The sequence below is a fragment of the Lepidochelys kempii genome, chromosome 16 (assembly GCF_965140285.1).
Source record: "Lepidochelys kempii isolate rLepKem1 chromosome 16, rLepKem1.hap1, whole genome shotgun sequence".
In the NCBI taxonomy this organism is placed as follows: domain Eukaryota; kingdom Metazoa; phylum Chordata; order Testudines; family Cheloniidae; genus Lepidochelys; species Lepidochelys kempii.
The window spans coordinates 28,639,641-28,664,920 of record NC_136395.1 but is presented as its reverse complement, the minus strand read 5'-3'; the positions used below and the strand labels follow the sequence as shown (position 1 = coordinate 28,664,920).

At 40.6% G+C, this 25,280-nt stretch overlaps 1 protein-coding gene across 2 annotated transcripts; it reads right to left on the bottom strand.

Annotated features, from left to right (window-relative positions):
• Window positions 1-645: 645 nt before the first annotated feature.
• On the bottom strand, window positions 646-23,618 carry ZBTB34 (zinc finger and BTB domain containing 34). Of its 2 annotated transcripts, XR_012155218.2 has the most exons (3): window positions 23,432-23,618; window positions 6,000-7,608; window positions 651-1,932 (listed from the first exon to the last, which is right to left on the bottom strand). XR_012155218.2 is itself a non-coding variant. In XM_073313960.2 (2 exons), the coding sequence occupies exon 2, from the start codon at window positions 7,584-7,586 to the stop codon at window positions 6,087-6,089; it is 1,500 nt and encodes a 499-aa protein (XP_073170061.1). In that variant the 5' UTR covers window positions 7,587-7,608; window positions 23,432-23,618; the 3' UTR covers window positions 646-6,086. The 2 variants fall into 2 exon arrangements, 1 of the variants encoding a protein (XP_073170061.1); XM_073313960.2 differs by having other exon boundaries at window positions 646-7,608.
• Window positions 23,619-25,280: the final 1,662 nt, after the last annotated feature.

Below are 25,280 nucleotides of genomic sequence, written 5' to 3'. Positions count from 1 at the left end.
ACATCTCTGCCAACAGCTTCTAAGACCACTTGATGGTACACAAACATTCCTTCTATAGTTAAAAGGAAACTAGCAAGTTCATTAGACTTCCTCCCCCAATGCGTACAATAAACTTTATTTCCCCACAGTGGAGGCCACACGAAAAGTTGCTTCCATTTTGAGAGGGATTGCTAATTCCAGTGGTTATCCCCACATTAACTACAAGAATGGAAAAAACAAATACAAGAGGATCTGGAGAGAACAGACGCCTGGGTGGCAAATACAACTAAAATCATCTTTGAAAAACTATAGCCAGTAAATGTGGGGGGAGAATCTAAAACAGCTATTCAAAAATACATCCTGCAGCTGCACCAGCATTAATAAAAATAAAGAGTTTACATATAATTAACTCAGCCTCGCCTCCACAGAAGTTACAGCAGTAAATCTATCACTCATACTGTGCTAATCCAATCAACTTTACTATGAGATAAATTTCCTTTGTTCACAAGCATAACTCACATGCGCAATGGAAGTAAGTTAAAATAGTCTCAATTCCCATGCTCTAGTTGTAATGAAATAGCAGCATTTGTGTTTTGTAAGATTGCAGCCAGGGCTGCAGGCAAAAATCACTCTTCTGCAAACCACCACCCAGGGAAGGACTGGTCTGTCTCAGCAGATTAATGGAGTATGCCTTTGGCTGATGGTGGGATCATATTTCACTATTGGAAATCATTGGTGACATGGCACCTCCTTGAGAGTTCATCAGTCTAGCTGTGAAAGCAAGGTATAAGGCACTGTTTGCCAACTTTAGATAGACTTGTCAAGTACTTGTCCACAATTGCTGGACACTCATATTTCTAATCTCACCTTTTTCTTTTGTTAGGAAATGAATTGTATACTTAATGGAGGTCTGTGGTGGCCTCTACTGCTCCATGAGGGCACAGAATGATATCCAACTGTGGAGACAGAACATAGCTACTAACCTTAAATCTGTATGCAAAGTATATTAACTGTAGACAGTAATACCTAATATTGAGAAGTTTCTTTTGGATGAGTTTTACATTTTTATGATTCTATGATAGGACAATCTATGACATTTCTAGGATTTATGATAAGTCATGCTCTCTGCAGCATGGTACCAAGTCAGTAGGCTGCTGAGGACTCACTAGCTGGCTCACTAAAGGTAGAGGAACTTCATGGAACAGATTTGCCTCTGGCATTTAATAAAGGAACACCTTTATTAAATTGTAACCTTTTATATAGAGGTTTTATAAAAATGTGACAGATGATGTAAGTCCATTAATGTTTAAAATAAATAATGAAATTATACACTGACAACACTGGTTTGCTCTAGAAAGCATTTTAATTTACAAACAGCAATTCCCATTGACTTATTATTTATACCATAAAAAAGCAATGTACAAGCAAGAAACAAAAATTCTTCAGAACAAAATAAAGCAGCACATGTCACAAATCTAAAACAAAATGAATACAAGTGTAAAATATCATTTGAATAAATATTTTAAAATCCATGCTATAAAATAATCCTTAATGGCAAGTTATTAGTTGTTACAGCATCAGCTTAGCTAGCTTCATTTACTTCATATGGTGATGAAGTGTGGAGTTGTGAGGTTACCAGTTTATATTGCAAGATAATGACACTGAGTTAAGTCATTCAAACTGTTCAAATATTTATCATAAACAACTCTACAAATAATAAAAGTTATTTAAAAATACCATTTTCTGTTAAGGGAAATAAACACTATTAACACTGTGCAAGGAAGTAGCGAGTTCTACTTCTAATCAGACATCCAACCGAAGTCTTGCAATGCGAGTCTGGAGGTTGAATTCACAATATACGGACACTGGGGAGGCAGCAATTTGTTTTACCTGCTGTAGCAGTAAGCTGCCTACACGAGCCGCAAGCCTGCTCCGTTATCGGCGCTTCACACCCTTTGAATACAAACAGGAACAGAATGGTCTCAGGCTTACTCTGCTTAAAATGTGTATGTAAACTTGCATAATTAAGTCAATATTCATTGTAGGGATAGGTGAATAATACATTGGGCTTCTAACTATATTAAATATAATTATTCTGGCACTTGTTAAAAGATATGTAAGAAATGCACAATGGTTATACACTTTGAACATTTTGAATGACTTTACTGAACTTCTGGTTCAGTCACTGAGTATTTGAAATTTACAATTCATGAACTAAACAGATTCATATAAAGAATTTACACAGTTCCCAAATACTTTCAAATATAAAATTTAATAAATAACCCTGACCAGTCTAAAAGCACCATTCAAGGGTAAATTTCCCTTGGAAAATAGATTAGGTGTTGCATATTTGAGTCCCTTTCAATGGTTTCATGTGAAACCCTTTCAGAAAATGACAATAAAAACAATCACAGTAAACTAAAATAAAAGATTTGAATAAGATACTTTAAAAAATGGTAAAGCTCATTCAAGCTCAATCTTTTCCCAGCCCCTGGTTGTATTCCTGCTGTTCTTCCCATACTTCAACCCAAAGAAAAGTTATAACAGGCCTTACTGTTTTGGCTAGAAGTAAACTGAAGGCTTCAGCATAAAACATTTCCTCATGCTTGGGAAGATTATAATATTAAAAAACGAAAAAATTTAGGCCTACAGTATATTCTGATGAACAGTGAACAGACAGTATCCTTTATGCTATGTCGCAATAAAATGCAGAACCATTCATGAGGTTCTGTTGACTACAGCTAAACTGAGACACTAAGGTATTTACAAACCTATTTTCTAAATGTATTTACAACTTTAATAGAAATTATATGGAAGATAACTGATTAGGAAAACTAAAATAACTGTTTGAAACAAACCACAATCACTAGCAACAGTATAAAATTCTTTGTTTTCACAGTTTGTAATAATAGGTTAAACATCTAGAGGAAAGGACACTGTCACTGTTTTCACATTTGTCTATGTAATTCAAAAGGTAGATCAAGAAGAGACTCAATTATGAACCAGCCTTATATGGTTTCATGATGTATTTTACTGCCAAATATTTCTTCACATCACTTATTTTATTGACTTCTGCATTTATTGTAAATGAAACGTGTAAGTTCTATACGGTTTTAAGTTAGCGCAGAAATAGGTACTGTACAGTACTTTCAAAGTCTGCTTAAAATAACTACATAAGATACTTTGTCTTGGTGAACTTGTAAAATGAACTTCAAGTGGATAATGTTTTATGTTTCATGGTAATGTTAATCCTGGCAAACCATTATGTGACAAGGCACAATTTAATTGCTGCTGCCAGATCTGAAGTTCATTTTATACCAGATTCACACACTTTATAAGTTGAAATGTAATATTCAAAGATGCTCTATGCTGGCCTACATGTATACATCCTTTGAAGCACTGCTGAACCTTACAGTACTGTGTTATGGCTTGATAATCCTTAACACTGCTAGCAGTGGAAAGGGTAAATGTTATGCCAAAATGAATAGGAGCAAGTGGAACTTGCAAACTGTTGAATCATGATATTGTAGAAAAAGTGATGATTTCCTGCCCCTTAACAGTCCCATTGCAATGTTTTGAACCTGAACCTGTACAATCAAAGTGATGTATATTTTTGTCAGAGACAATTTTGGATAAGTCACTCTTTGGTAAAATCAAACCAGTTGAATAAATGTATAGATACAAAGAACTATATTTAAATAATGTTAAGACTGTGACACAATGACTAAGGTCAAGAAATACAAAGTTAACAGCCCTTTCCCTACTCCCCTCAACTCACACTACTATGGAAATAAGCCAACCCAAAGGCACCACAATACAAGTTTAAGATAAAGGATCAAGCTTAACTCTACATTTCTTGGCTTTTCTACGTGTCTCAAACTTAATTTTATCAAAACACAATTGTTTGTATTTACTTAAAAAAACATTTATGTAAGAAAAAAAACATTTATCTGAAACACCAACACGTGTTTAAATGGTAAACATGTAGCAATCTAGCCTCTCCTTGATGCACACAACTGTTTTCCATTAATGGAAATAGGAGTTCTTCTGTTGCTTCAGGGAGGAACAAATCCCTTATTTAGGCAGTTTTAGGAGGAAAAGGCAGATTATGTACCCGATTTAACTAAAACTGCTCCTATGGAGCAGCTGGGGTTTATAGTGTACGTCTGTATTTAGTAACATTAATCCTTATTGCGTACTGACACAATATTAAGAGATAGTGTATTTTAAAAGTTACTGCACAAATATACCTCGGACTCATGGACTAAGGGCCTGAAAAATATTTAAAAATCCCACACAAAGTTATTTGAGTTATAGGAGCCCAAAAAGCATTACAAGCCAGCAAACTTACCTTTTTTGCTTTCCTGTAACCTAAAAATGAGCATTTTTTTAATTTTAAAAGTTTAATAACATAATCACAAAAACATTAGCAATCATTGCAAAATGAATCTGAATAAAAAATATACGCCCAAATCTACATAAAGCTTCATTCTTTTGTATTTTTAAAAACATGATTAACAGAATTGTACTTCCTTAATTCTGCCAATCAAATAGAATTTTATACAGTAATGTTTGCCAGCCATGTTTTTAAGGTCTCTTTGAAGCTATCATCTCATTGAACAGATTTTGCTTTTGTTTCACTGTTACCATTAGGTTTCACATTTACTATACTATACTGACCTAAGTTGATAAAGGTAAACATAGCACCACATAAGAACCAAAAAACAAAAAACAAACACATTTGGTAATACAAAACGATTTAGAGTATTCTTAAAGTTTTTGTTATTGGTGGTCTCTTTATGAAGAAAACATTAACTGTTGAAATAATGGGGAAGCCATAGTGACTCTGTAATACTCACATATATAATAACAGACATATTGCTCGCAATTCCCATATAGTATTTTTACAAAAAAAAAAAAAAAAAGTAAAAATTCCAAGGGCTGAGACGTCACTTGGAACTGTAAGTAGGAAGTTACTGTGCACCTGAAACAGCTCTCTGGGAACAAGATAAAATACTGCTTGGAAGTACTGTAGTTTAAACTACAACATCCCTTTCCAGCTAACATTAGCCAACCATTTAGAATGATCAAGTTAGATTTAGTTACCTGGTATGTTTCTACAGTACAAAATGAAGGTAGATTCTGAGGCCAGTAAAAACACATTTAAAACCACAATGCTACTCTTGGGTTTGCTAGTATAACAATACAAGTTCTATAAAAAAGATCAGCACCACAGGTTGTCCAGCTTGTACTCTAGACAACTAACAAAAACCCAAATGATTCAACCATAATTTAATAGATTTATGGCATTTGGTTTACATATCTGCTATAAAGCAAGGATACTTAAACAAGGTTATTCACTTTGCTCATTTTTGGACACAAAGTAATATTTTAATAAACTGAAAACCAAGTAACTTTCTTCTAAAAAAGAAAAAAATATCCCAGCAAAGTCCTAAGTCCTAGGTAGAGATGAGACTTAAGAGTTGAAAGCCTTGTACATTATATTAACTTTGACATACTCTTACATTCACCCCAACCAGAATAGGAAAAGTGAAAGTGTTTGTTATATAGATAAGTTTGTTATATATATATATAAAATTGCAAGCTACCAAAAAATAGCTATTTCAAAAACTAAAGAAGTTTCATTGGCACCTGGAGGGGACTGATGAGAAAACAGTCTTTCCCCATAGTGCTGCATAACCCCCATTATTGGGAATGGAAGTTAGGAAGCACAATGATGGAGAATATACCCTCTTACTGTATCCAGCAGGGCTGCTAGTCTTATTTGAATATCCTTCCCTGATGGAATTTGTGTCTTGCCAGATCAGCCAGTAAAGAACAATTTTAGCCTACTTCCCCCTCTGGACACCCAGAATACTCTATCCTTTATACTTTAAGCATCTTCAAGAGTGAAAAATACCTAGCTTCCTTCAAAACAATGGACAATCACATAGCTTCCTTCAGAAACCATTTTGACCAGATTTCCAAAAGGTCAGGAAAATTAAAAGAGACTGATATACCTGTACTGAAGGCTATTAAAGAAGCAAAAATTTTAAAAATGCATTGATTAATGTGCTCTGTTTGGGTTGCACTTAGAACTTAGTATTTTAATCAGGTGTGTTAGACACTGTGTGAATTTCCATACTAGAATCCATAGCTTCAGAGGCTGAAGTGTCATTATCTATTTTCTGTTCAAGAAATGCTTCTGTTCTTTCTGGAGATTCTATCCTGTTTCTTACTTCTGCTACCCCAGGGTGATTTTTTCTTAAATGCTGATTTAGCGTCCCTTGGAAAGGAAAACATTTCCCACAGATCTCACAGCGGAAGGGTTTATCATCCGTGTGGCCACGAATATGATACTCAAGTTGGTCCTTGCGTGTGTATTTCTTCCCACAAAACTTGCACACAAAAGGGGTAATTCCCATGTGTAATCGCATGTGTCGATCAAGGCTCCCTTTCTGGTTGAAAGACTTTCCACAGTAAATACAAATTAACCTCTCATTGTATGGATACCAGTGACCTCTTGCATTTCTTTCCCGTGGACTGCTTTCATATCCTGGGTTACTCACTATGGTTTCACCATCAGCCCCTTGCATTAAGCCCTGAATATCACTATGTAAGTGACCAGCGGATACCCGTTTTTGGCGTGCACGACCTCCTCTGAAACAGCTCAGCATGGACCTTGAAGGACTTGAATTGCTCAGGCTTCCAAAGGTTTCTGACATGCTAGTAGCCTGGGATGAGGCATGGGAAAATGAATAAACATGTTGTAATACAGATCCATAGGAGCCTACATTTACTGCAACCACTTGCTCTCCATCAACCATCTCAGTATGGTATCCATCATCGCCAAGTGAGGAGCTATCAGAACAACTTGGCCGGTCAGATTTTTCCATTTTAACCTTCACCTCTGCAATCTGGCTCTCCCTTACTATCAGGTCCCCTTGCTCATGATCACCTTCAATCTGAATTTCATATTCAGAGACACTTCCACTGCTTCCTCGATCTGAGTGCCCTTCTTCGTGCAGACGACTGCGTAAAGTCTTCCCTGTAGTAGTTTCCATCCTTAGATCACTACCCGCTGTTGGTTGTGGCACCTGAGAGCAATAAGGAGGAGATATTTCAACAGGATTGGCAAAGTAGCTGCTATCTTTTACTCCATTGTGGCTTTCTTGAGTCTCTTCACCACCAACAGTGACAGAGTCAACATCACCAACACTGATCTTTGAATGGATACTCTCCAATATCTGTGTGCACTTGTCAATGACGCATTGCATCTGTAGAAAGCTAGCTGCAGTTAGAAAACTAACAACATCCTTCAGTTGCAAGGACATCCTTCCAGTGTAACAAAATGAAAGTAACTGTTCAAAGACATTAGGGTTTTTAATAACGGATATTGATAAGCCACTCATGGTGCTTAATGCTGAATGATCACGGAAATATGGAGAACTGGCAGCTAGAACAGCTTTATGGGCTCTAAATGGCTGACCCTGAATATGCACAATTATATCACATAGCTTCCCTTGCAGACGAAGCTCATTTAATTGGCTCAGAACAGTGTTGCTGTACTCTGGCACATCAAACTGAATGAAACTGCTGCTGTCCATTTCTACTGATGTAGAACGTAATCTGTGAAAGAAAACAAAAATATATATAACTCAGGATTTATACACATTTTACATTTCAAAGATAAGTGCAAACACATGGTTAAAGTGTATGCTGTGTGTAATAAATTAATTAAAGTTAAAATAAAAGGTCTAAGGTACATCTTAAGGCCTGGAATATTTTTACAAGCGGTTTCCTGTCTCCTATTTACATCTTTGTCCACTGAATAATTGTCTCCACTATCTACAATTCAGTGGCTCTTATATAACAGGACATATCAATGGTTCCTCATGAGTGTCCACATCCAATCTAAAAGTAGCTTTATAAATACAGGGACACAATTCCACATTCCAATTGGGATGGAAAAGGCAACTTCTAATGGGGGCCCTGGAAGCTCTCAAAATTATGAAGGATAAATGTCAAAATCCATAATCAGTCAGTCCCAATCACAGCTTCAAGGGGAGATCTCTCACTCTATTCATCCTAGGAAAAACAGATTCTGAAGCACAAGTTGGCAGCCCCCCAATCCACAGGCTGGGCTGGGGTGGAGACAGGGCAATTCGGCACAGGAGGAGCTGGTACCAGTCATGCTCTGTAAGCCAGGAGAGGGGGAGGGGAGAAAAAGGGGACGTTCACTTTGCTTATGGAGGAGATTGGGCTCCTCAGAACCACGGTATCCCATGACAGCAAGTCCCACCTATATACCATCAGACATCTACAATGGAGTCCCACCTACATCCATTGAACTGTGCATTTTCTGCTCCTCACATGACAGAAGAGCCGTGTCAAACCTCCTGCTTCATCGCTTCTATAGCGACCAACACTTCCAGCCCCCTTCGCCAATCACAGCTGCCATCCTCGAGCACTGGGGCAAAGGAGCATGTCAATGGATGAGGTTAGAACAGAGCTGCAGTGAGACAGGCAGGTCCCTGGGGCTATGCTAGGTAGGTTAGGGAGTGAAGACTCCAGGATGCCCACAGGGCTCTTGCCACGGAGAATTTCAGGGAGTGCAAACAGTCTCTGGGTCTGGAGCCTGAACTGTTCACACATGGTATGAAGCATGGTGTGTGGGGGATGGCACTGCCAACCCTGCCCTACCCAAATGGCATCCCTGTTATAATATCAGTATCTGGCAGGAATGGTAGAACAAGATTAAGGAACCTGATTAATATTAAGCTGCCAGCAGGAGTCATAACCTCTCAAGTGCGTGCTGCTTCCCACTATGCCCACCAATGATTCAGCCATCAAAGTAATTTTTCTGAAACACTTATTTCATAAAGTGCAACAGAGTCTTCTAGAGTTTGTTAAAGAAAACCAAAAGCCTACAAATTGTTTACTTCTTGTGATCAGATTTTTTGTCTAGACATTTCAGATTTTATTGGGATATTAACCGTTCTCTTCTAATCCCATTTATAGATCTTGAGTAGCAACAACAATGCAAAGGAGCAACTACCTAGAAAGTCAAAAAACTTCCCCCAAACATTCTCAACATGTGTCTGGAAGTGTTGTTCAAAGAGGCTCCATAGAAAAAAGTAAGTTTCAAAGTACAAAAACTAAACAAAGGCATTTCTGCAATTTTTTGCTAGAAATACAAATGGGGGGGGGGGAGGGCACATAAAAGGAGAAACATCTATTTAACTGGTGATTCCCTCCCTTCAACAGCTTCCACAGCATACACCACTTTCTGATTCCAATACCGTCATTGATCAGATGTCCGCAGCATTAAAATTGCTTTAGTTATTTCTTCTCTTTTCCTTCTGAAGTCCAAATACATTACACATCCACTGCACCTGGTTTCTCTAGCAGGAAAAACCGGAATCCCAAGGTCAGTACTGCTTATTGGCTTCACACAGAACACATCAAATCAAGATACTTTAATATACCACTGGATCTACCTTCTGTTTATATCTTAAGTTATGTGCTGTGATGAGATATATGAAAGATATGGAATCTAATTTAAATTTCACAACAGCTAATGAACTCTCCTAAAAACCTTAACACCTACCAGGAGTAGACAGCAAAGTAAAACCTGCTAGAAGCAACACAGGATTTCTCTGCTATGTCTAGGTGCCATCCTCCACTTAACCCTGCTACACAATCATCTTCACATGTGCCAGCACTTCTCTAAATCAAGACAGCAGGGCAAGCAACATCTGAAATCAAATATAACAGCATTCAACGAAAATGCAGTTCATTGTTTTTCCTCTTTCTTTTAAAGTGATCCCAACCCCTGCTTAGTTGGAAGTTAAGATCACTTCAGAATTATAGTATGATGTTTTCCTACTCCATTTGTCTAGCAGTGACTCTGTAAGGCCTGCTACATAGATTTAGGAAACTAAAGTTTATTAATAATGTAAAGGCATATTTAACAATTCTGATATACCTACCATGGTTTTCCAGCACCATGTACCAGCAAGAAACCAATCACCATGTACCAGCAAAGAAACCAAGGGGGGGGGGGGGGGAGAGCAGGAGGAACTAAGCTACTGGCACAAGGGTAACTTTTTACCTGTTTATTTGCAGTTTTTCTATGTTGGCCTATACTTCCAATCATTAAACAATCAGTCTGAAAAGGGTCACTGTGTTGATTCCAATGTTTTCTGAAAAATTTAAGGTTTTGATTTTAAGAAGTTTTTAGCCCTTTTGTTTCCTGAGATCACTTCCCATGCACAAACTGATACACTTACTACACTGCTACCTTCCTGAGTCTGTAGACAGACTGAAAAAATAGCTTAAACATTTTACTTTAATTCTGATCCTTAACATAAATGCCTGTGAGGGAGAGGAACAAAAGAGATCACTCTAGGGAGTATGGCAGATCTCTGGGGAAGTGAATCACTTTTACTATAAAATCTTGCGCAATCAGAATGAGTGGGTTGGACTAACAGCAGCAAAGGACAGGAAACATGTTTTGCATAATAATTTGTTTCCTGGTGAGTCAGATCCAATATTTTATTTGAGACAGTCTGATTTGCTGAGACAATTATTGCATATAACCATAGTGATTTCATAATAGGTGCTGATATTTAAATGATATATATTAAGGCTGTCTATCAATCACAGTTAATTCACAGGATTAATTCAAAAAAATTAATCGTGATAAAAAATTAATAGCAGTTTTAATTGCATTGTTAAACAATAGAATACCAATTGAAATTTATTAAATATTTTTGATGTTTTTCTACATTTTCAAATATATTGATTTCAATTACAACACAGAATACAAAGTCCACAGTGCTCACTTTATATTATTTTATTACAAATATTTGCACTGTAAAAATGATAAACAAAAGAAATAGTATTTTTCAATTCACCTCATTCAAATACCGTAGTGCAATCTCTTTATCGTGAAAGTGCAATTTACAAATGTAGAATTTTTTTGTTACATAACACTCAAAAAAAAAAGTAAAACTTTAGCGCCTACAAGTCCACTCAGTCCTACTTCTTATTCAGCCAATCACAAAGAGAAACAAGTTTGTTTACATTTATGGGAGATAATGCTGCCTGCTTCTTATTTACAATGTCACCTGAAAGTGAGAACAGATGTTCGCATGGCACTTTTGTAGCCGGTATTGCAAGGTACAGGGAGTCCTCGGACTTACAACACAATTCTGAGGAACGAATTGTGTTGTAAGTCGAAACCGCTTTTCCCATAGGAATCAATGGTATAAAAGGGGGATTGGCTCCTCAACCAAGGCTTGATACACTATTTTCACCACAATAAACCAGATTTTTGTACTAAATGAATTATAGATGACTAATTTCAGAGAAGCAGCCATGTTAGTCTGTATGTAGCAACATTAATGTATTTATTCGGTAAACAGCATTCAAATAAACATATAAAATCACATATGCTTTGACCTTCCAGAACTTTTTGAACAGGGAGACAGGCTGGGCAGACAGCCAGGGAGGCAGACAGGCAGCAAGGCAGGCAGCTCTCAGAATGTCGGCAACATACTAACTCAGAATTGGGCTTGCTTTTTAAAGAGTTGCTTGTAAATAACTTTGTGGTAGCATTATAATGAATGGAGCTGGAAGGCAGTCCCTTGCAGTCGCCTGTCTGATCGGCTTCCATGGCCATGGTAGCTTGTTGCCGGGTAGCCTTGCCACTTGTTTTTCACTGGCTCCCAGTCCCGGTCTCAGCCAATCAGAAAGCTTGAACAGTGAAATCAGTGATTGGCTGAAGCTCAGCACATTATGTGTGCTGTTCTCCCTGCCGGATTTCATCATAAGGTTGAAACAAGCATCGCAGGGGAGAAACGGGCGGTGAATTGAAAAGTGTCATAAGTGGTGTCCGAGGACTCCCTATATTTACATGCCGATATGCTAAACATTCATATGCCCCTTCATGCTTTGTCCACCATTCTAGAGGACATGCTTCCCTGCTGATGACGCTCATTAAAAAAATAATGTGTTAATTAAATTTGTGCCTGAACTCCTTGGGGGAGAATTGTATGTCTCTTCTTCTGTGTTTTACCCACATTCTGCCATATATTTCATGTTATAGCAGTCTCGGATGATGACCCAGCATATTGTTTGTTTTAAGAACACTTTCACTGCAGATTTGATAAAACGCAAAGAAGGTACCAATGTGAGATTTCTAAAGATAGCTACTGCACTCAACCTGAGGTTTAAGAATCTGAAGTACCTTCCAAAATCTGAGAGATGAGGTGTGGCGGATGCTTTCAGAAGTCTCAAAAGAGCAACACTCTGATGCAAAAACTACAGAACCCAAACCACCAAAAAAGAAAATCAACCTTCTGCTGGTGACATCTGACTCAGATGATGAAAATGAACATGTGTTGGTCTGCACTGCTTTGGATCATTATCGAGCAGAACCCATCATCAGCATGGACGCATGTCCTGTGGAATGGTGGTTGAAGCATACAGGGACATATGAATCTTTAGCGAATCTGGCACTTAAATATCTTGCAACGCCAGCTACAACAGTGCTATGAGAATGCCTGTTGTCACTTTCAGGTGACATTGTACACAAGAAGCGGGCAGAGTTATCTCCTGCAAATGAAAACAAACTTGTTTGTCTGAATGATTGGCTTAACAAGAAGTAGTACTGAGTGGACTTGTAGGCTCTAAAGTTTTACATTGTTTTATTTTTGAATGCAGTTATCTTTTGTACATAATTCTACATTTGCAAGTTCAACTTTCATGATAAAGAGATTGCACTACAGTACTTGTATTAAGTGAATTGAAAAATACTATTTCTTTTATCTTTTCAGTGCAGATATTTGTAATAAAAATATAAAGTGAGAATTGTACACTCTATTCTGTGTTGTAATTGAAATCAATATACTTGAAAATGTGGAAAACATCAAAAAATATGTATATAAATAGTATTCTATCATTAACAGCACGATTAAGTGCACGATTAATCTTTTTAATCGCTTAACAACCCTAATATATATAACTTCCTCGTATTAAATTTCCTGCTTAATTTTTAAAATACGTTCAATTAACAAAAGACTTAAAAATTGTAACAAGAGAGTACAATCACCACATCTGGAACAGGGTGTACCTACCCTGTATTAGTTCCAGATGGGTTAACCACACTCTGTGGGCTGAAGAAGCCATGCCCTCTCGCCCTTGCTTGGCATGCTCAGACTGGAACCAGAGTGTAAAAGGGAATAGCTCAGGTTAGTCTGGGCTGACCACAGAGGAGACTGGATTGTCTTGCAGGCTCCTACCAGGAAGCTGCCAGGTGAACACCGAGCTGACTGCTGAGGCCGACGGAGGAGAGACTGCTGAGGCTGTGAGATTGCAGTTACTGGAAGTCAGGGTAGGAAGTGACCCAGGGATCAGGACTATAGCAATGAGAGACCAAGACTAATCACAAAACTACTGGTTCCTTGGGGCTTGGGTTGGGACCTGGTGGAGAAGGGTAGCCTGGATCCCCCTACCCCAACTGCACCCACCACCGGCTGCAGTCACCCCCCTGAAGTGGCGGGCTTTACTGTCAAAGGACAGCTTTATTGACCCTGGCCACTGGGCCACGCTGCCCTGGCAGAAGGACATCTCTACTGACTCTAGCCTTTAACTAGATGAGCCAATAAACAGACTCTAGCCACTGGACCCCGCTGCCCTGGAAGCCAGCACCACTGTACTGACACAAGATAGTAAGCCACTTGAGCTGTTGAATCCCCATTTTGTTTCCCCCATAATCTACCCTGTGACAACATCCAATTACAGTAAGTACTAAATCACTAAAAAAAATGGTCTATGCCAAAAAAGTTGCACAGATAATGCTTCTACTTTGCATAATAAAATTGACAAAATGGGTCTGAAAAAATGACTTTTCATTACAAAGCAGTAGCAAAGTTTCAGAGCAGCTGTAAAGATTAAATTTTATAATTTCCTTTCCACAACCCTAAAACTTTCTGATTTCCATTGTCTTCTAATGGAAAACACTAACTAATGAAATCCTACTTTGCAGCAAGCTTGGTCTTTACTGGAAAGTAAAGAGCTGTACTAATGACATGGAATTCCTGGAAAGAAGAATCCCAATCAGTGAATGGAGATATTCCAATAGGGACAAATAATGCTAAAATCTTTGAGAATTTCTATAATATTGAATTTTAGATGGTGAAATATTTACTATATATACACAACCTTACTACATTTCAGAAAAACATGTATGCCATCAAAATGTACGCGGGAAGTCTGAAATATCCATTTAAAATAATTTAGAAAACTATTTTAGGTATAGTCTTGTGTATTAATTATATATAATACAGTGCAAGGAGTATGTCAGGTCTTCACTAGAAAAGGTTTGCTATTATTGCTATGATGGCAAACTCTCCTAGGGGAGAGACTCAACTTATACCAGTGCCCCGAACAAAATAAGTTATACCGGCAAAACCACTCTTTTGCCAGAAGATTGCCATCTACACTAGGGCTTTTGACACTATGCACCACTATCTGACATTGCTATACTGGCAAAAGAAAGACTTAACTGTAGTCCTGGCCATATTGCCACTGCCATGTAGTTTAAGGAACTAAAACAAAATATTCATAGATTTTTGAGGCCACAAGGGACCATTGTGATCATCTAGTCTGACCTGCATAATACAGACTGAACCACTTCACCAGTAATTTATACATCAAGACCATAATTCCTTGTTGAGCTGCAGCATGTCTTTTAAAGATATTCAGCCTTGATTTAAAGGCCTCAAGTGATGGAGAATCCACCATACACCAAGGTAAGTTGTTCCAATGCTTAATTACCCTCACTGAAAAGAAGTGCACTCTATTTCTAGGCTTAATTTGTCTATCTGGAGCTTCTAACCTTGGGTTTTGTTAAAGTGCTATCTACTATCAAATATTTTCCTCCACGTAGATACTTGCAGGCTGATCAAGTCACCAATTAACCTCCTGAATAAGATTAATAGATGAAGCTTCTTAAGTCTCTCACTATAAGGTATGTTTTCCAGACCTTGAATAATTCTTCTATAGCTTTTCTGAACCCTTTCAAATTTTAACATTATTTTTGAAGCACAGACACCAGAACTGAACAGAGTGTTCCAGTAATGTCTCACTTATGCTGTAAACAGAGGTGACAACACTTCCTTACTCCTACTTGCTATTCCCCTTCTTATACGTCCAAGGATCACATTTGCCCTCTTAGCTAATGCATCACATTGCCTTACCTTATGGTTCTATATTGCTATCCACCAACATAGTATCTTGAGTGCATCAGGAGCTTATGTTCAATTGGTTATCTATCATGACCCTACTTCTTAGGACAAGGTTAAAATTACTTCAGATAAGAGTAGTTTCTTAAACTAACATACAAACAGCAAGGTCTACCCCCCCCATCTCATTTTTCAATTTAAAATAGTGAAATCAATAGAAGGTGATGTAATATACTTGGTATTGAATTTCCATGCCTATAATGGTAACAGCAGGAAAGCATTGAGTAACTACTATATGGAGCCACACACGTGCCAAGCTCATATTTAATTTCTGCTTTTAAGTCTGCACCTGTTTAGTTTCATTCATTTGCTGATACATACCTGTCTGTTAAAACTGTTTGTGAATCATATGAGCTGTACTCACGTATTTAAATGTATGGAAGCCAAAGTCCTGTCCCATCATCATTAATATAACCATAGACAAAAACATTGAAACATGTGGTTACTACTGTAACAAAAGTGCAAAAATAAGTTTTCTAAGTATTTCTCTCTCAGTCCCAATCAAAATTTAGACTGAACTATCATCAGCTGTAACCTCATACTTTGTTTTGAAGAAAAAAAAAAATGCTATCATAACAGAGATTGGCTACAGCATTCTGATTCTGACCAAAGTACAGGAGAAAAGCTGAAAGAAAATAGTATGCTGTAATGGATATTCATGAAGACCTCATCTTAACTTTAAAAGATTTGAGTGCTTACTCCACTAATTTGTTAGAATCTGAGAGAACTTTTTTATGCAATCTGACATCTTATGCAGCACTACTATCACTTATGAGGACTTTTAAGTGTTTTTCACTTACAAAGATGACACTTTGGGCACTACGATCAGTGCTGAAAGTTTTAGAGCCAGATCCTCAACTACAGCTGGACTGGAAAATTAGCTTAAAGCTCACCTTTGCATTCCTCCAATCTTGCAGCTGCTGTGGGCAGTCACCAGGTTAGAGCTGCCTAGAGGCTGTTTTAATTTATGCCAGCTACTAAAAGGGCAAAGCAGTTGAAATTGCCACCAGATATTGGTGCAGTATAGGGCCCCCTACTAGGTCCCCTTTTCTTCAGTCACATCTCTTTTATGTCTGTCCTGGAGAGCAGGATTGTGTAGGAGCCTCTATGCCAGCTCTATTCCATTGAAGGATTTCCCACCTTGCACTGGGGTGAGCCTCCCAGCCCCTTATACACTGGCTTTATGGAGAGAATCTGCTAACAGTGTGACACAGAGTGTGTTTGCTGTGTCAATGAATCTGGCCCTCAATCTTGCAAGAACATGAGAAAGCCATATTGGTCAGATCAATGGTCCATCTAGCCCAGTATCCTGTCTTTCGACAGTGGTTCTTCTGCAGTTAGTAAACAAATAGCTTTTTATTAAGTACTGATCTTCCTGGAGAAGACAGCTTCTTACAGGCCAAAAATAACTTCGATTGTTGTATTTAACCACAAGCACTTGTACTTCACTTTATATTAAGTATACTAAAAATATAGAGTATTGCCCACTGTTCAGCCATTCCTAGGTTTAAGCTGCTATTTCCCTGGAAAACTTTTGTCTTTCGTCTTTCAAAAAGCACTGATAACTGTAGTTTATTTCTATTTAATTCAAATGAAGTAAGTAGAATATATTGATTATATATATTTCAAAACCTATTTCACTAAATAAAAGGGACTTTTCCAGAAGATTCATACAATTAATATATGTTCAGAATAAGGTCTTGGCTACTTTAGACCCATGCACATAAAACAAATTCTATAAGGGATATCTGTATCTATATATAAACGCACACCCACACACACCCCCATACATATTTCCCTATGCAGTTCATATACTGCAGCTTCACCCCACACCTATATTATTCCTTCGTTATAAACCATAGAATAAAAAGATGAATGATTGGAACACTTTTTCAGAACACCTTTTTAAGCTTACCGGAACAGATAAACTGCTACAAAATATTAATCTTAGTGTATTGATTATATTTGTCTAGAGGTCTAGCATAATATGAGAAGTTTTACTGTACATTGCATACACGAGGACTAACATTTAAGAATTGCTGTGCATGAAGGCAAAGGAGTGCTGGGGTAATCAAAAACCTGCTGAAATCATAATGTCTGAATGGCCAAGTTGAGAAACAGGTAACCGGGCAGCAGATCACCTGTCTACTCAAAAGTTCTCTACTACGCTTCATATTTACCAATGTGTGTCAAACATGCCTGGTATGGGATATTATTGGTACAGACACACCTCATAACTGTCCCTCATTTCAAGGGAAAAATCAATCATTTTTGTCTCAGAGTTACTTTCATTCTGCACAAACCTGGTGCCCCATCACTTATTTTTTTAAATTATTTATGTCAGAAATAAAGAATCATTAAACCAAAGTTAAATAAATCGTTAATTTACCCTAAAGGAATAAATCCCACAACAATTTCTGCATGAATTTATTTGTATCCTTCATTTTGAATCTCTCTTATTCGGGCCTTGGCAAGTTGCAAAGTACGGGTACAAAAACCAGAGTACACAAATGTAGAATTCTGATCTCAGTACAAGTAACAATTTATTGTGAGTCACTAAGAAAGTCAACGGGATCTGGAGTTAGCCCCTTGGTCCAGAAAGATACCACAGCACTACTGAAAAATGTTACAATTTAGTTCAGTAACATTCTGCACTTTTTACTGTTGCACTAAAGCTTCATTTTGTTTACACTTTCTCTATAGCATAGAATGTAGTTTTTCTATGTATCTTTTGTATTTAAAGGTAACATCAAAGCACTTTATATTGTACTGTATTAGATACTGGCAAACCAAGAGCTGTCATGCACATAAAAATTCCTCATGCTCCTTGGATGCAGGAATGCCACATACTGTCGGTGGAACACTGGTTATGACTCCGGGATATTCCCTGAAATTTTTAGAGAGAGATACAGTACCTTTAATTGCTATCTCATCAGCCACACAAGTAGGCAGAAACAGACTTGGATTAATGTCATTCAAAAGGACTTGCATATTTATACCTGCCTCTGAAAATTTCCACTACATGCATCCAACGAAGTGGGTATTCACCCACGAAAGCTTATGCTCCAATACGTCTGTTAGTCTATAAGGTGCCACAAGACTCTTTGCCGCTTATTCAAAAGGACATCATCTGTAATAATATGACAATACTGCACTTCCAACATTAAGGAGATCAAGTCTCTTAAAACTGGAGGAATATAGAAGTTTGTGATGTATTTCTTAACAAATTTGATTAAGCATCGTTTCTTGACATAACTGGGGGGAAAAATCCCATGTCCCAAAACCAAATACAGAAGTCAAAAGATGCCAAATATTTTCTTTCAACTGTTAAGAAAGGTCTGCGTATGGGTCACATAATACAGACCCCTTAAGCTTCCCACAACACAAGGCACCAAGACAATGAACTAAAATTCCACTTGGCAGGGGTCAAAAGTTGTACTTTCATGGTTTTTGATGTACATGTAACTGAGAGGGCTACCTGAAATAAAATTTGTGCGTGTGTTGTGGTTTTGAAAGTTCTCTCCTGGGATCAGTAAATTAACATACTTTTGTTTAGGACAGATGGAACCATAGCGTCTCTTGTAATTGTAAGGCTATTAAAAATAACTGGGCAACAATTCAAATCATGCCTCTCCCCTATTTTCCAAAAAAACTCCAAATCCCAGCAGAATACCAGGTGTAGGAAATGCTGCAGTAACCAGTCCCTCTATTTTTGTGCGCAGGCAGGGTATTGAAGATTATAAATTTCAGAGAGAAAAATTATTGTTAATTTCAATCTTTTGCCCAATAGGAACTAAAAAGGGAAATAGTAGAGAGAGCCAATGTGAAGGTGTCCTCATCACACACATTCAGAACAGATCCAACACTTTGGTGGTAAGCCCTCTATCAGAGGAGCAATAATATGTAATTTTTATGGCTAGCCAAAAAACAAGAATTCCATTTTGCAAAACAGATTTAGCTTTTACATTGTTTCCATTCCACATTAAGATGAAACCAAGACCTTTCAAAATTTTTCCTGATAAAACATGAGACTCACCCCAATAGCCAACAGCTCAGTGAGACGCTGGACACACAGATGCATGTCCCTGGTTAGTGTTCTCTTCGCTGTAACAATCGCTGCACTATAAGGTGGGTAGAAAGCTGGCTAAATTGTCGGGCTCAACGGGTAGTGATCAATGGCTCCATGTCTAGTTGGCAGCCGGTATCAAGTGGAGTGCCCCAAGGGTCGGTCCTGGGGCCAGTTTTATTCAATATCTTCATAAATGATCTGGAGGATGGTGTGGATTGCACTCTCAGCAAATTTGCGGATGATACTAAACTGGGAGGAGTGGTAGATACGCTGGAGGGGAGGGATAGGATACAGAAGGACCTAGACCAATTGGAAGATTGGGCCAAAAGGAATCTGATGAGGTTCAATAAGGATAAGTGCAGGGTCCTGCACTTAGGACGGAAGAACCCAATGCACAGCTACAGACTAGGGACCGAATGGCTAGGCAGCAGTTCTGCAGAAAAGGACCTAGGGGTGACAGTGGACGAGAAGCTGGATATGAGTCAGCAGTGTGCCCTTGTTGCCAAGAAGGCCAATGGCATTTTGGGATGTATAAGTAGGGGCATAGCGAGCAGATCGAGGGACGTGATCGTTCCCCTCTATTCGACATTGGTGAGGCCTCATCTGGAGTACTGTGTCCAGTTTTGGGCCCCACACTTCAAGAAGGATGTGGATAAATTGGAGAGAGTCCAGCGAAGGGCAACAAAAATGATTAGGGGACTGGAACACATGAGTTATGAGGAGAGGCTGAGGGAGCTGGGATTGTTTAGCCTGCAGAAGAGAAGAATGAGGGGGGATTTGATAGCTGCTTTCAACTACCTGAAAGGGGGTTCCAAAGAGGATGGCTCTAGACGGTTCTCAATGGTAGCAGATGACAGAACGAGGAGTAATGGTCTCAAGTTGCAGTGGGGGAGGTTTAGATTGGATATTAGGAAAAACTTTTTCACTAAGAGGGTGGTGAAACACTGGAATGCGTTACCTAGGGAGGTGGTAGAATCTCCTTCCTTAGAGGTTTTTAAGGTCAGGCTTGACAAAGCCCTGGCTGGGATGATTTAACTGGGAATTGGTCCTGCTTCAAGCAGGGGGTTGGACTAGATGACCTTCTGGGGTCCCTTCCAACCCTGATATTCTATGATTCTATGAACCTTTTAGTACAGGGATTTGATCCTAGGTCTCTCAAATCCCAGACAAGTGGCCTCCCAACAGAGCTATAGCCATTTTGGGGCTCTCTCACATTGGAGCTGTTCTAATTTGCATAAATTAACTATTCATTAGGTCCAACAGAGTGACTATAATCCAGTGATTAGGTCCAAATTCCTGTTCCAAATCATCAGGCACAGCAGGGACATGAACCTGGTTCTCCCACATCCTAGGTGAGTGCCCTAATCACTGGGTTATTGGCTATTTTAGGGCAGTTCCCTCTTACACCAGAAATTCAATGCTGGATTTAAGAAACCTTCCCAATGAAAGTTTTACCAAAACCAATAATTTCCATGAAAAGTTTCAGTTTGATAAATCAGCATTTTCCAGCTAAATTTTTGAAAAATTGAGTTCTGTTGAAAAAAATCCCCACCAGCAATAGTAATTTAAGCGGTTGGTTAAAAACGTTAATAGTGTAATTTTAAAGACGAGTGCTTTTAGTTATTAAACTAGTAAATTATTAGATTACAAACACACTATACTTTGCAATGCACTGAGAATAGTGTGGCATCTAGACATAGCAATTGGGACACTAGAAATATAGAAAAATTTAAGACTTCTTCTTTGAGCAATATTACAACAGAGAAAGTACTTCTGAAACAAAAACATGAGGACTGCTTTCCCCCTTATTACCGCTATGTGCACTGCTGGCTCATATAAAAATGATTATAGTGAAAATAAACAGGTAAAGATTCAAAGACCAGGAGACAACAAAGTTTTCATGATCAATTCAAGTTTCAGGTCGTCCGATTTTAGCTCAAAAAGTCAGTTTACATGTAAACATAGATATATGTACACATCTAATTCCAACAACAGCAATAACCATATCAGTGAAAGGCTGGAAGTAAAGAAGCTCTGTACACAAAGGTTAGGTGCCAGACAAGTACAACGTATGCTTCAGAACCATAAATGTGCTTTGAAATCAGCAAGATATTTAACAAGTAACCATCTGCGTAGTCTTCATTTTGTGCACATATCTGAACACTTATGCAGACACCAACATTTCCATTTTCACCATTTATAGTCAAGTATTCAATGGTTCCTAAATCACAATTATAGCAAACTTTTGTCCAAATTTGAAAAACCAGATGTTTCAACAAGCCACTTGCAACATGGGAGACAATTCTGTTAGCACAATCTGTTTTGGAAAATACATATCCTTTACTTTGTCAAAGCTAAACTGTGAAATAAATTATTTTTAATATTTTACGCTATTATTATAGATGAAGAATATGTAATTAATATCAGTGACATGTTCGGCTGGTTTTCTAATTTCTCACGTACAGCTAATAACTTTTTACATTTTAGATAATCAGACATCAGTCATTATTTTCTTGATGTAATAGCGTTTTAGAGCAATGAAAATTAATGAAGTTAGCCATCTATTTAGGTATGATAACAAAATCATCGCTACAGTACATTAAAAGAACATGACATCCATCTGTACTTTCCATGTCAGTACTCTCCATCTCTCCCTTGTTACACCACTTTCTTCTAATTGGATGTTTTTTATTATTATTCAACAGTCTCCATAAGACCTGTATACTGGCCACTCTACAGCTGTCATTAAGGGGAAAAAGGGATGGCAAAGTGCAGACGCTTCCTGATCTCAGGCAGCTACCCAACCACTGACACTTTCAGCCACAACCATGTCCGCTACAATGTCTCTCTACTTTGCAATGCGTTGTACTGTAGCTATTTTTAACTAAGCAGTCGTGGCCTCCTTTCCTCACCTTTAAAATCTAGTCGTTTTTATTTTATTACAGATTGCTCTCCAAGTTTCGAGGGGAGAGGGAGAAAGGGAGCTTTAAAAATAAATTCAAACCCAGCAAGCTTATTTTTCTCTAAAAGCGGCAAAGAGTCCTGTGGCACCTTGTAGACTAACAGATGTATTGGAGCATAAGCTTTCGTGGGTGACTACCCACCTCGTTGGATGCCTGTATGCTCCAATACATCTGTTAGTCTATAAGGTGCCACAGGACTCTTTGCCGCTTTTACAGACCCAGACTACCCCTCTTATTTTTCTCTGTGTTCCTGCAATAAACTAATGTATGCATAATGGAAGGTTTTTAAAACTGCTTTAGACATCTTTTTCCCAAAGGGAAAAACAAACGTCTATCTAGACTGAAAATTAACGACAGGCTTAAACTCTTGGGAAGCAATGTTTATCGTCCGTCCGTCCGTCTACCCTTAAGCACAAGCGGTTCTATACCAGCCAGCATAAAATAGTCTTGTTGTAGTCGGAGGGCTCCGTCTGAAAATACTAGCTTTACAGAAAGCTTCAATATCTATAAGCCACGGCCTCCAATTCACAGGCCGAAATTAAAGTGAACGGATCAGCGACGCTGGAGCTGGCGCGCTCCGAGCAGGCTCAGGCCCGGAGCGCGCGCCCGGCGCACGAGCAGCCCCCGGGCCGGCAGCTCGGCCCAGCGCCCGCACCGTTCGCCGGGCGGCCCGAGCCCGCGGTTCCCATGCCGATTTCCGGAGGCTCGGGCCCCCTCCCGCGGCGAGCGGCAGCCCGGCAAGGGGGCGGGGAACGGGGCAAAGCAGCCAGCGAGCCGAGCCGAGCCCAGCCCGGGGCAGGACCGCGCAGCCAGAGCCCGCGATGCTGCCCACCCGCCGCGCCCGAAGCAGCCCTGCGGCGGGCGGGCGGGCGGGCCCCAGGCGAGGGGCAGCGGCCAGAAGGCGGCGGCGGGGGCAATGCCCCGTGAGGGGCCGCGGGGAGAGCAGTCCGCGCCCGCCCCAGGGGAGCGCCCTGCCCGGGGGGCTGCACCGGGACCCCGCGCGCCTGGGGAGGCCTGGGCTCCCGCCGCGGGGCTGCGGCTCCGGGGGAGAGGGAACGCGGCCGGCCCCAGGCCCTCGGGCCCCGCGCCCGCCGCCGGCGGCTCCTCACCTGGGGGTCTCGGGGTCTCTCACATGGCGGGGGCCCGGCCCGGCCCGCTCCCTCTCAGCGCCGCTTCCCGCCCGCTCCCACAGCTAGTTGCACCCGGAAGTGGTTCCCGAGCAGCAGCAGCAGCACTTCCGGGTCACCCGCAGACCGAGGCGGGCGAGGGCCGGCGGCTCCCCCGGCCGAAGGGCGGGCCGAGTCCCGCCCCCGCGGCCGCCCCCTTCACGCGCCGGCCGCGGGCCCCGCCCTGCCCCCGCGAGGCCGAGGCCCGGCCGCGGGGCCGCCGCCCGGGGCGCCTGGGTCCCGCCCGCCTGGACCCGCGGGGCGGCCCGCTAACGTCGCCGGCGCTGCAGGGCGCCGGGTGCCGGGCTCCGGGCTCCGCTCCGCTCCCTCGGACGCTCCCCCGCGGATGCTTCACGCGGCCCCTGGGCCGGCGCGCCCTGCCCCGCTCGCGGCTGCCGCCCGCGGCGCGAGTCCCTTCAGGAGGGGGCGTTTGCAGCCAGCCGCGCCCCACTGACGCCCGTCGGAAAGTGGCTCCTGCCCCGGGCTCGGGCTCGGGCTCGCTGGGGCGGGAGCGGGCTGCCCCTGGCGGGCTGCTCCGAGCAGGGTCGGCCGGGGGGGTGGTCAACGCCGGATAATTTTCAGTTGGAGGTCACGTTTTAAGGCCTTTATCAGGAGAGCTAATGTGCATGTGTGTTAATGACGTGTACGTTAGGAGAGCCTAGTCCCCTTAAAAATGAAATGAACACAGTGCTATTCCCGGCTTCGTTTAATTCTGGTTGGGTCCCACTTTTTGGGCTCTCTCTCAACCTGCTTAAGGGCCAGCGATCTCAATTTAAACCTCAGCTCACGGTTAGTCTGAGCATCATGAAAGGAAGAAAAGGCTTTTACCTATCCTAGTCATTTGAGAAAGTTGTACAGTGAAGTACAACAAATCAATGGGGGCTGCCTTTTTTTTTCTTCTTTTTATTGCTCATGATTCATGCAATAGCAGGGTAGATAGAAAATTATACACAGCAGAAGTACATGTCCTCTACTAACATGTTTGTTTTCTACCTGCCCAGGCTCAAAGGTGTAACAGAGACAAATATGAGACATTTTGGATTATTATTGTTGGAAATAACAGAGTAGGGGCTATCCAGTTTCTTGCATCCAATGCAGCATGTATGATTACCTGCCCTATGGGAAGATGGCCTATGTGTGCATTCAGTGCAAGGAGCTCCTGGCCCTCAGAGACCGTGTACAGGCTTTGGAGACCAGGGTGGCTGACCTGGAGGAGCTAAGGGAGACAGAGAGGTACATAGATGAGACTTTCCGGGACACAGTAGAACAGTCCCACCCCTGGTCTGACAGCCTCTGTGCTGTTGAGGAGGATGAAAGGCCCAGAGAAGGAGAACATCCAACTGGAGCAGAGGGAAACAATCCCATAGGTGGGACCCTCCTTCCAGATGATGTTGTGGTGTCCTCTTGCACTGAGGATACCTCTCCGGGGGAGGGAACTCCAGTTATCAGGAAGAGTCAGGTAATAGTTATGGGGGGTTTGATCATCAGAAACATAGATAGCTGGGATTGCGATGACCGGGAGAACCGCATGGTGAGTTGCCTGCCGAGTGCAAAGGTTGCAGATCTCTAGGGACATCTAGATAGACTTACCTGTAGTGCAGGGGAGGAGCCAGTGGTTGTGGTACAGGTAGGTACCAATGACACAGGGAAGGATAGGAGAGAGGTCCTGGAAGCCAAATTTAGGTTGCTAGGTAAGAGATCCATGGTAGCATTCTCTGAAATACTTCCAGTTCTAAACATAGGGCCAGGTAGGTAGAACTGCAGGGTCTCAATGGGTGGATGAGACGACAGT

What these genes read in the sequence shown, in the direction of transcription:
- ZBTB34 (XM_073313960.2), bottom strand. Translation starts at nt 7,586, where the DNA reads ATGGACAGCAGCAGTTTCATTCAGTTTGATGTGCCAGAGTACAGCAAC.